The sequence below is a fragment of the Nymphaea colorata genome, chromosome 10 (assembly GCF_008831285.2).
Source record: "Nymphaea colorata isolate Beijing-Zhang1983 chromosome 10, ASM883128v2, whole genome shotgun sequence".
Taxonomy (NCBI): domain Eukaryota; kingdom Viridiplantae; phylum Streptophyta; class Magnoliopsida; order Nymphaeales; family Nymphaeaceae; genus Nymphaea; species Nymphaea colorata.
The window spans coordinates 238,325-249,707 of NC_045147.1; the positions used below are offsets into that span (position 1 = coordinate 238,325).

Sequence of the window (11,383 nt, forward strand, 5' to 3'; positions counted from 1 at the left end):
ATATTGTTTCATTTATTGGCATTCAATCTTTTTTGAGGTAATGTTTCACTTGACCGATTGGAATCTTCTGACCTTTTTTATCTACCATTTATTTTTATGAAAGACAAGATTAGGTATACTTCTTCATTGAATTTTTTTTATACTTCTTCATTGAATTTTTTTTTAGAAAGATAAACCAAAGCTTTCACTCAACTTCTTATCCCTTGAATAGATAAAACTTGGAAATCTCTCATATTCAAAATAAAAATTGACCACTTATCAACCCCTCATTTTAAGCCATTGTGCCAAGTCCCATGAAGACCACAGAAATTCTTAATTTTGTTCAATTAAAATGCCTTTTCCTTAGCCGGGCATATAAACATTCCAGAATATACAGGTAATAGTGCGTGGCTTGCTTGGTTAGGTTTCAGTTAAAGGCAATTCAATAAGCATGCAAATCAAATCTTGAAGTATATTTCTCTCGTTATTAAAGTTTTAACCTAAACTACGCCATATTCTCGAAAGATGTTGTCAAAATCGATCTACTCCTCAATTATAAGCATAATTTTCTTACATACATATATAATGCAAATCACTTCAGCATTCTTTGTATTTTAATGCTTCACGTAATTACATTATACCTTCCAATCTTATGACATACGTACATATTTAGATATATATATATATATATTCACAAGAAGGCCTAAAAGTTAACTTTCGAAAGATGAGCTTGAGTGTGATCTCCAGTAAACTTGGGAGTTGCTTTTGATTGGCGAAGAGGGTCTCGTTCGTAACAGGAAAAAGGACCGAACAAAGTTTGTTCTTTTTCGTTCGGCCTGGCTTTAATTAAACTGTTCTCTAGCACGCTGACAGAAATATTGAGATCAATAAAATTATAAATTATTTTGTAGCAGAGCGGGGAGCGGTTCCTTCCGCCGTTGAGAACGAACTAAAAAGTAAAAACCGAAGTGGGAGATCAGATCAAATGGGATGGGTGCGTAAATCGAAGAAAAGAATAAGGGCAATGGAGTAACTGCGGTTGATTTGTTCCTTTGTTTTTTAATAACGACGAGGGCGGCTAGTTGGAATGTGGAATGAACAGTGGCAAATGAAAAAGGCATAAATTATTATTATAAACGCAGAAAAGGAGAAGAAAGAGGGGAGAGAGAAAAAAAAGAAAAAAAGAGGGAGAATGAGACGTTTTTGAGGGAGACGGGAGGGGCGTTGTTTGCGGGTAGGAAGAAGGGAAGACGAAGAAGGAGGGAGCAGAGGAGGCGAGGGGTTTCGAGCCAGGAGGCAGGGAAGAAAGAGAACGCATGCTTTCTTCCTTTGCTGTCTAGTTGGTTACTATTTTGACACTCCCCACCACCAAAGTATGCTTTTTCTTTTCCTTCATTTTGATCCTTTTTATTGCTTTTCTTCTTCTGGTCCTTGCTCTTCTATTTTTGGTAGTTTCTGTTCCCCTGTGTTGTCGTTTGGTTTCAGTGGCTGTAGGACTCTTTGTGGATTTTGGTCATGTGAGGAGGCGAATAAGTTCTTGTGGTGTGTTGGTTTCTTGGTTTTTGTTGGTCCTTCGGGCTGTCTAGATTTTAGTTTGGCCCTTTTTCTTTGTTGTTAATATGTTTTAGTGGTTTTTGTGATGGGGCTTTTTCTTGTGTTGTGCTCCGTTGTTTTTCTTTTTCTTTTTTTGGGTGATCGTCGTTTTGTATCGTTTTCTAAATTTTACGATCATTGGTATGCCGATTGGTGGTAGTTTGGGTGCATCAAGTTTTCTTGAGAATGGCTGAAGGGATCTCTCCCTCTCTGTCACACACAGACACACACGCACGCGGAAATAAAAGCACATACATGACGCCACCCACAGGGGAGACATACACAAGGGCGCATCTTTCTTATTTTTTCAGTTGGTCAAAGGGTCCTGTTTCTAAACTAGGAGGAACTTCTTCTTCTTTCTTCCTGTCTGGGTCTTGTCCCATCGGACTACGTTTTGTTGCCGCAGGTTTCAAATGCCAGTTTAGGAATGAGAAACCTAGATGATTGTCTCTGAGATTTGACCTGTTACATGGCAGGATATTATCCTGTTACATGGCAGGATATTATCCTGTTACATGGCAGGATATACCTGTTACATCACCAGTATGCTAGACGCATTCTGAATGATACCGTTATTTCTGTTTATCTTGTAGTCTGACGGTTGCAGTTAAGCAGCTAAACTCAACTGCACTAGGCTTTCAGAGTTTTGGAGTTTTTTTATGATAATTTGCATAATAAACAAAATAATTGCATCAGTTGATTAGCCTTTTTGGGTAAAAATTATAGGTCCGCCTAATGGTTGGTAGTATTACAAAGGATCCAAGTATGACTTAAAGGAGCAGCCTGGAAGCTTCATGAAGCGGATCTTTCTTTACATGAAAGGGCTCCAATCAACAAGAAAACACAAATGAAAAACTATGCCATGAATATCATCTTCATGTATCTTAGCTGTCTCTTCCATATGTATGTACTATGTATATGTATTTACTGCATAAAACGGTTTCAATCAATAAGAAAACAAGGCAAAAAGAACTTTGTCATGAATACGCCGCTTCCTGTTACCCACCCTCCCCCCTCCTCTCTGCCTCCATATGCTTGTTTGTATATTCTCTACAGGAAAATTCTCCAGTAAATAAGAATGAAAGACAAAAGGCTATGTTAGAATACTGCCTTTCTTTACCTTAGCACCATGTGTGTGTGTAAATAGTGCTTCTCTTGGTAAGTTTGATAGCATTTGTACCATTCACACATTATTTTTAGTTTTAATGTGTTGCTGGCATCCTTAGATTCATCCATGCAATGTTAATTGTTAAGTACTCCATGTTATGTTAGTGTTGTCTCTTGTTAGTAGAGACTTATACTTATGGTACTGTATTTGAGGTTAGAAATTAGAATATGCTGGTTGACTGTTTAGCATTTCTAGAACTAAGGGCAATTACTTCCATCAGGTCTTCAGTAATATGTGAGGAACTGCAATTATAACACTTCATAGTAGGTGCCATCCTGTGGCCAAGGCAAGGACAGTGTTTGTCACAAAATAATCAAACATGCAGAACATGATGGACAAAGATTCTGACCGAAGTTCACATCAGTCAACTTCTCCATGCTTGCCTTCGTGGTGGAATTCACCTGGAACACAGGTTCCTCATCATTCTCTTTGCAGGGCATTGAACTTGAACATTGAATCTCCAACACAGCAGTATGGTCATGTTAAACAACCTGGAGTTCAGTTACAAGATCAGGACTCCTCCTCCAGTCAGTCAACTGGGCAATCACATCAAGATATTCAAGGTTTGTACCTGGAATTTGAATGAATTTATGGAGTTTGGCTTTGTATTTGCTGTAGCTGGTAAACACATAAAACGACCCTGATAGCTTAAAGATATTATGAAAAGATTGTTGAAGCGACTTTGCGATTAGATCAATGTAGTGTAGGGAAGGAAAAATAGCAGGCCTGGAAAGATGGAGTCTAATTATGGGACTCTGATCTGAAAGATAAATTAGATTTGTGGTTAAGAATATCAGGGCATTCCAAGGCCCTAAAGTGAAAGGAGCAAACATGGGATTCTTAATTAAAAGTTGATACTTAGCTAGACTATTCTCTTCCTTGCATCAATGAAAAGTTTTGTTGTTGAAAAGAAACATAGACCTTTTAGTTCAAGATGTTGAACCTCCTTTCTATGGTATTCATGGCAGTTCTCTTTCTGTCCCTTTTCATGGATAATATCCGTTGACAATGTGGTCTTTGCAAATAACTGCTGTTGATAAACTTATAACTGGGTTTTTATTTTTTATTTTTGAATTTTAGAAGTAGCAGTTTATTCCATATGGGCAGTTTATCTAAGTGTTTTTCGTCAACTTTTTATAGCATGCCTTTTCCTGTTCAGGATATGATGATACATATGGAAAGGGACCTCAAAGTGGTATTAAGTCGGCATTATCGCTAGGTACTCCAGGCTATAGCTTTCCACTAATGCCATCAGACAATAGTTATTTGCATGTAAGTTAGCTATCTGAATGAGATGGTTGTTGTTGTTTAGTTTTGATGGTTAATTGTTTTTTTTTTCTTATTTTCCCTTTTCGTGTTCCACAGCCTTTTGTTGCCTGTGCACCTGTCGAGTCGTACTTTGGGGGTGCTGTTCCTGCTTTTGGTCCTCCTATGGAGGTAACTTTTCCAACGATACTTGATTTGGTAGTTATGCGAGAAATATGAGTGCGTTAAAGTTTGCAATGATAAATCATAGCTTTGTCATTTATGCTAGAATCATGCAGTAATGCCTGATAATTTGTAGCATGTTCACCAACACGGCAAACTATTATTTTTATTTAAGTATCAATTAAGTGATGTAGTAATTTAAGAATTGAATAAGTCTTCTAGTGCAGTAAAGTGGATGTTATCTGCACTCTTTGTCTTGAGTCCAAGTTTAATCAAATCAGGACTACTCAGTTGATTAGCCCAGCGAAGCAATAGACTTTTCTTTTCTCCTGACCCTCCATATCATTTTTAAAGGGTGTTCATGATGCAGCCTGTGTAATCGTTGGCTGTTGTTTGGTCAGTGCATGCGTTGGACTTTGGAGTGCATCAATATATCACATGTGCTTCAATTGTAATTGTGTACTCTAATTTTAGTTTTTTTTTTCCCCTTATGCTGACAGTTCTTGAATTGCTTGCGTATTCTTTTTGGATAAAAAAATTATTTCTTTAACTTTATAAGCAATGTGACATTGCACTCCTGTTGTTTTATTAATTTGCTGTTCTGGAAGCTAGTTTTATTTAACTTGCCACAACTAGTTCTAACATTATCTTTTTAGCGAACCACTGACTAATCACCAACTAAAATCTTTTGGCTGCATTCATGATCAGCATGCCCAATTGCCTTTGCTTTAATCATTTTCATCACATCAAAATCACTTTAAAGAGAATCATGTTTTCCTTTTTCTTTTAAGATATATCTGCTTAAATTAAAGGGATATATTTTCAAGTTATATAAGGCATTTTTGTTGCATATGCTGTACAATTAATTTTTTGAATAAAGTAATAGAATTAATGTCCAGGAAAGCTTTTCTGGTTTCGCAACTGCAGTGATTGCAGTTAATATGCTTGTGACCAATTGGTTGTTTGCTTTTTTGTACTTTCATTGCTAAAGTATTTCTGGATAAATTCATCTGGACATGTTTCTGGTCTTGTGCTATACATTCTGGAAAAATTGTTAAGCACTTCAGACTTCATGGAGTATGTGTATTCAGATGGAGATCTGTAGGTAGGAGTGTGAGCATTTGGATGAGTTGGAGAAAGACAAGAATGGTTATTTATTATGTTATCTTGGCATGGACACGGTTGCTAAAGGTGCATCCTGGTATCTGTGGGCAAAGATGGTTGAGAGGTCTGCTGTTCGAAATATGCCTTCTTGCTGGCAGTGACATTGGGACACACTAATATAGTGGCATCATGTGTAAGATAGATCAAAAGTAGTTTCATATATGCTGATTCACTAAAGCAAAAATTGCCCTAATATTTGGATAATTAATTGTATTGTAGCCATATTGTTTCTTTGGTTGAATTTGGATAGATTCGTAAGATTTTTGTCTTTATGGTTGCCTTGATAGGTTTTTGTTTGGATGGGGATTTGGTTACCTATCTACAAAATATTATCCTTGTAATATACATGTCATCAAGCATTTTGAAAAAGTTCTCGAGTGGATCAGGCCCAGACTTGGCCTAACAGTTCCCCTTATTATATATATATATATATATATATATATATATATATCGCCACAAAAAAACAAGCTTTTTTGAAGAAAAAAACACTTTTTTCTCATAAAAACATACTTTTTTTTTGCATTTTCTTCATGTTTTTCATGTGATTTGTGTATTTTAAAGTTTTTATTTTCACATTGTCGCTTTTTATTTTTAAGTTTCTGGCCACCTATCTCTTTCTCGCCGAAAGTTTAGGTGTTTTAAAATTTGCTGAACTTTTCCCAAATTTTTCACAAAAATGAATAAACTCTGCTGGTTTATAACTTTATACTTGAGGAAAACCTCACCATCTTAAACCGGAAAATATATATATATATATATATATATATGAAATTGCACAGATCAGGAACTGGGCAAATATGGGCCCCAGAAGATATATAATATTTTGGCACATCATAGTTTGAAAGCGAACTACTTGTAGTTTGATTTTTCTTTTTCCCTTAAATCTTAAATCGTGTTGCAATTTGTAACAACCTGACTCATTCCCAATCTCAGCTCAGTCTTCTGGTTTGATGGATTGCAATTTGCCCCTTAGCAGTTTATAGTCATGCCTCAAAATGGCTAGGAACCAGAAACAACTCATTTTTTAACCAACCCCCTTATAAACCCTCGAGGGTCTGTAATGCAGGGCTAAAGTTTGTCATAGTGGGTGTTACACAGAGTGGTTTGTTCCTGTTCAGTCCATTTAAAAATAAATCGCATATACTTGGGTTCATGGAAACTTTCTATGGTGACAAAAATTCTTAGGACATTAACATTTTGTAGGTAATTTGCTTCTGTGTTTAATTAGTGCCAATGTCATGTACTTACAGTGCAACATGAACTAGGAAGTGCCAGACTTAACATTTCCAAACAGCTGGACACTGAAATCTGCAAAAGAGTTGGTGAATTCTACAACAACTTTAATGAACTGAGAAAACTTGTGACTTTTTGATGTTAATAAAGTATTCGTTTTTTTTTCAGAAAAGTGCTTATCATATATGCAATGTCCCTGTTGTCCGAATCACTGGAGATGAGTTAACAAAGTGGATATTTCATGTGCTTTTGCTCTGATAAACTCTGTCTCAACTCTCAATCATTATTATTCTGTGGACTGTAGCCTTTTGTCTGGCTGTGGGTTTATCATTATATACTGCTTTTCCCATTCAATTTACATTCGTGGTGGCACTTACACTTTGCTCCCAAATGTTTTATTGAACTTGGTCAGGTCCATCCTTACATGTTTGGGATGTCGCATACTCGAATGCCACTTCCTCTTGATGTCACAGAGGATAGGCCAGTTTATGTCAATGCAAAGCAGTATCGGGGAATCCTTAGGCGGAGATTATCCAGGGCTAAGTTGGAATCTCAAAATAAGTTGATCAAAGGCAGGAAGGTAGGCTGTCCTTCATTAACAATGCAAAGTATTGTGTGATGCTGTTAGAATTTGGAATTGCTTGCAAGCATATGTGTGAAAAGAACATCCCCAGCAAGTCAGGCTTTTGCTCTCAAAGTTAGCTTCTTTTCTTAAAATGCAATTTTCTTCATATCATTAGTCAATGATTTTTCTGCAATTTAGATCATTTAGCATTTAAATTTTTTATCATCCATTTTAGCATTCCTCACTCTTTCTTTTTTGTACTCTTATGGATGTGATCCTTGCAGTTAAATAATTATCAATCTATAAAAATGATATTTCTAAAATGTATATTTTAGGTTTTATAAGAAATAAATGGTAAATAACGTCATTATTGTTTTGATTTATATGCTTTTAATGATGCTGATCGCATCCGGGTAATCATCTAAAGCAATCCTTTAAAAATGTAGGATGTGGTAGAACCAGCCCTTCCGGACTGGTTGTCACATTCCTCATGTTATATATTAATTATCGCCACATTCATGTCTTTCACAGACACACACACACTCTCTTTTGAGCTTTGTGTGTGAAATGGCTTTCTAGTTAAAAAGTTAAATATGCTGCTTCATGGGAGTTGCAATTGTTCTGATTTCAATGTCCACTTGGTCAGCCATACCTCCATGAGTCACGGCATCTTCATGCGTTGAAACGAGCTAGGGGATCTGGAGGGCGCTTCCTTAACACAAAGAAACTTGAGCAACCTGGGGTTGCTGGTAATGCCCAGAAAGTTTTGGAAGGAGCTGCATTGCAGCTTGGAAGCCTATCTGATTCTGAAGTTGTGCAGTCAGAAACTGGTCTTGCTAGTTCAGGAAATAGTGCTTCAGGAACATCAAATTCGGAAGTCACAAGCGTCGCTCTCCATGAAAACCTTTTTCGATCAGATTTCCTGTTCCCTGATTTTCGTTCTCAAACAAATAGGAGCATGCAAGTTAATCGAATTTTTCATGGTGGATCGATGAATAATCGACTTCCTATCACCTGATGAAGCAGAGAGGGAACTATGAGCAGTTGGTGATGTTTGGCCCTTGGCCAGCAGCCAACTGCATAGCAACATGTGCCCTCACCCTGCTGTTGTCAGGTATTAGGCAATTCATCCTTGGCTGTTACTTAATGTACCTGTTCTTTTGTGGTGCTCATCAACAGCATAGGCAAAAGACAGCTTGCTGTTAAAGTTGGAAATGTGGTGTGGAATGACTACTGATGGTGAAACAAACAACTTGATCTTTTGTGTGCTATGAACCGTATGGCCTTTCCTACTTTCACCATGTAATGGGTTTGTTTTTCCTTTTTGAATGTTTGGAAGTGCTTCTTCCTCCAGTTTTTTTGGGGTCTCTGCACGTAGAAAATTGGATCTTTCGGAAGAAGGCAACAAAAAGGCGTGCATGTGTGCAGGTAATTCAACATGGCTAGAAATTAACTTGTTTATGGATTTAATCTGGTCCATACAAAGCCATTCCACTGTGACGGATGAATTGAGAGGTCCAGCCGGTTTGTGCGTGCGGAGCTTTTGGTGTAGTTTATACTTTCCGGTTTGATTATGAAATTGAAGCGCTGGTTTCACTGCATCTAGTTACCGTGAAACTCAAGTGAGTGTGTAAATCATTCGAACTTTCTTTACCTTCGTGTTTCTGTCGGTGAGACGATGCTCTAATCAAGTGGAGCAAATCAGCTGAGCAACCTCAAGTGTGTTATGGTCCAAGCTTCGTATGCATGTGAAGCCTTGGGTGGCTCTACCATGTCTTGAGTAAACAGTGCATGTAACCGGTAACTGCTTCATATGGTGGCGGTTTTTGATTTGTTTTTGTTTCACCAAATTTGTTTATAGTTCTCACCGTGTATACCCTTTCCATATGTTACCTTTACCGTACCGTGGACGCTGGCACGCTAAAAGATCACTGCTGTTCTCAGTGGAAATTGTGTAAAGTTCTCGTGGGTTTGTAGCTCCGCTGGCATGGTCGTGGTGGAAGAATGTGGCCGTAAGCGTGCGTCTGCCACTTTAGGCTGCCGGCCCTTGGATGCGCCCTTTTTTGCGGGCTGCGAGTCTAGAAAAGGACTGCAGCTGCTTATGTAGTCCTGCCAAGTGGTAAGGGGGGCCTATCCTAGGATTTGGTGGTCATCCCTTCCATTTAGGATTAGATTTTCTTTTTCTTTGCATTTGGTAGGCTGATCCTCACGTTTATGTACAAGTGACGAAACTTGAGTCGCTTTTTCCTCCAGACTTGAATCTTATACTAAAATAAACAAGACAGCAAATCAGCATTCCATAATATAAAATAGATGAGAGGATTCCTAGTTATAAGAACAAAACTAAGCAAACGGTAGAAGCTCAAGGATCTTGGGCTAAAGCAATTCCGAATAACTGCAATAAAAGATAAGCTCCAAACAGGCTTACTAAAAACTCAAAAGGTTGCAGCAATAGACCTATTCTGCTAAGATGTGTGTGTAAACAGTACTACTATTCATTTAAAATAGGATATTGTATGATGGAAAACAAGCTATGAAATGGTCTGAAAGGTTGGTCTGCACTAAACAGGTTGCTTATGCAATTCACTATCGGAACCAAACACCTGCAGGGAACAATGACCTCTTCAATAAAACAAAGCATGAAAAATTTCTAGTTACAACTACTTAGACTTAGCTAAATCAATACTAAAACAAAACTAACTAATGGGTAGTAGAAAATGGCTACTTGAATCAAAGGTCTGCAAGCAGCCGCAGCTATATAAAGCAGATGGCCAGGACTAGAAAGAGGTTTTAAGGATTAACTTGGAGAGTGGCACCACAGTGCATGAAGTTTGTGGCCATGAAGAAATCTTGTCTCAAAAAGGCAGACACCCTAAGCTGGCTTTGGATCTTAGACAGCAAATATGTTATTGCTTATGATGACTACTGCACCGAAGAGTGCATTCAAAATGCCACTATATTGGGTGTTGGCGCTGTGTTCTGCGCTAGGCATATAAGTCATGTAAGTGTCGGTGGAAAGGCTATCTGCATGTTTTGCATTGGCCTGAAGCAATGTTGGGCAATCACACGACCGCTAGCTTGCCCATAGCCAATTGCTAAATCACGATTGGCAGCAACATATCAAGATCTTCGCATTTTGATGATCGGTTGCAATCAAGAGCTCCTTAGAAGCTCTAGTTCCATTTGTGATTTTTTCTTTTTGTTTTTTTGTTTTTTTAAGTATGCTCACTATCAATCTTGATTATCAAGGAATGGCATGAGAGAGGATTTGTGGCGGAGAGTGGCCAAGGCGACCACCTAGCAGGGATTGTCAAAGGCTGTGGCCTGTGGATGTGTGGACAACAGCGCTGGTTGAATTTTTTGATGCTGCGGTTTGTACACAACTAAGGCTGCATACAAAATGAAGGCAACAATAGAATGACTCATGCCTAGCTACTATGGCTGCAGCTGGCAAGGTGATTTAGGCCACACTAGCTGGCCCTTACTTGGTTGAGATCAATGGGTCCTACTGATTGAAGGAGTAGAAGTGAGCTAAGCTGCCCTTAGTGCAAACTGATGGCCTTCTTCGATGCATTGGGAAGGCTTTTGGTTGCAATAGTTGTGAGAAAGAGTGAATCGTGGGCTTGTGTAGAGCTATTTAGCAACGACTTGGTACTCGAGCGTAGAATTCTGTCAGTTCTAGAACCCGACGCATATCACTCCATATCCCCTCAATAATATGCATATCAGCACAAACAATAAAATTCAATTTGTTAAATATAATTGCTTTGCACTTACTGAGTATTCTTTTGAACAACAGCTTCCTGAATAATTTAAATACATAAATTGTCATCTAGACCTAATAAAACAGTATGTCTTACACAACTTTCTCGCCTACACATTCTAAACTTGCCTGCCTTATTTTGAGTTGCTGTGTTTTCTTTTGATTGATTTGTTTCCTGACATAGTATCAGAGCTTTTCGAGTTGCTTTGGCATTTTTGATCATCAAACATCATTGCTATGACAAAGGATTAGATGATGCACTACGGAATTCAACAACCCATTCTATCTTCATTATTCTGATGGTTCGAGCTCAATTTTGGTTTCTTAATCTTTAACAAGAGAAAACTACCCAATATGGAGCCTCCTGATGGTGATGGCTCTCACTGCTAAGAACATGTAGGGTTCATTGATGGTCCCTTTCCTGAACTTGATCCCTCTTCAATAGATTACTTACCGTGGAGTCATTTCAATACACTGGTTTTGTCTTGGA

The 11,383-nt window shown here is 38.0% G+C and overlaps 1 protein-coding gene across 1 annotated transcript; it reads left to right on the forward strand.

The window, feature by feature from the left end:
• The first annotated feature begins 1,128 nt into the window (after positions 1-1,128).
• Positions 1,129-8,488, forward strand: LOC116263425 (nuclear transcription factor Y subunit A-3-like). Its single transcript, XM_031643183.2, has 6 exons — positions 1,129-1,352; positions 2,961-3,303; positions 3,900-4,012; positions 4,106-4,177; positions 6,978-7,145; positions 7,777-8,488. The coding sequence occupies exons 2-6, from the start codon at positions 3,060-3,062 to the stop codon at positions 8,146-8,148; spliced, it is 969 nt and encodes a 322-aa protein (XP_031499043.1). The 5' UTR covers positions 1,129-1,352; positions 2,961-3,059; the 3' UTR covers positions 8,149-8,488.
• Positions 8,489-11,383: the final 2,895 nt, after the last annotated feature.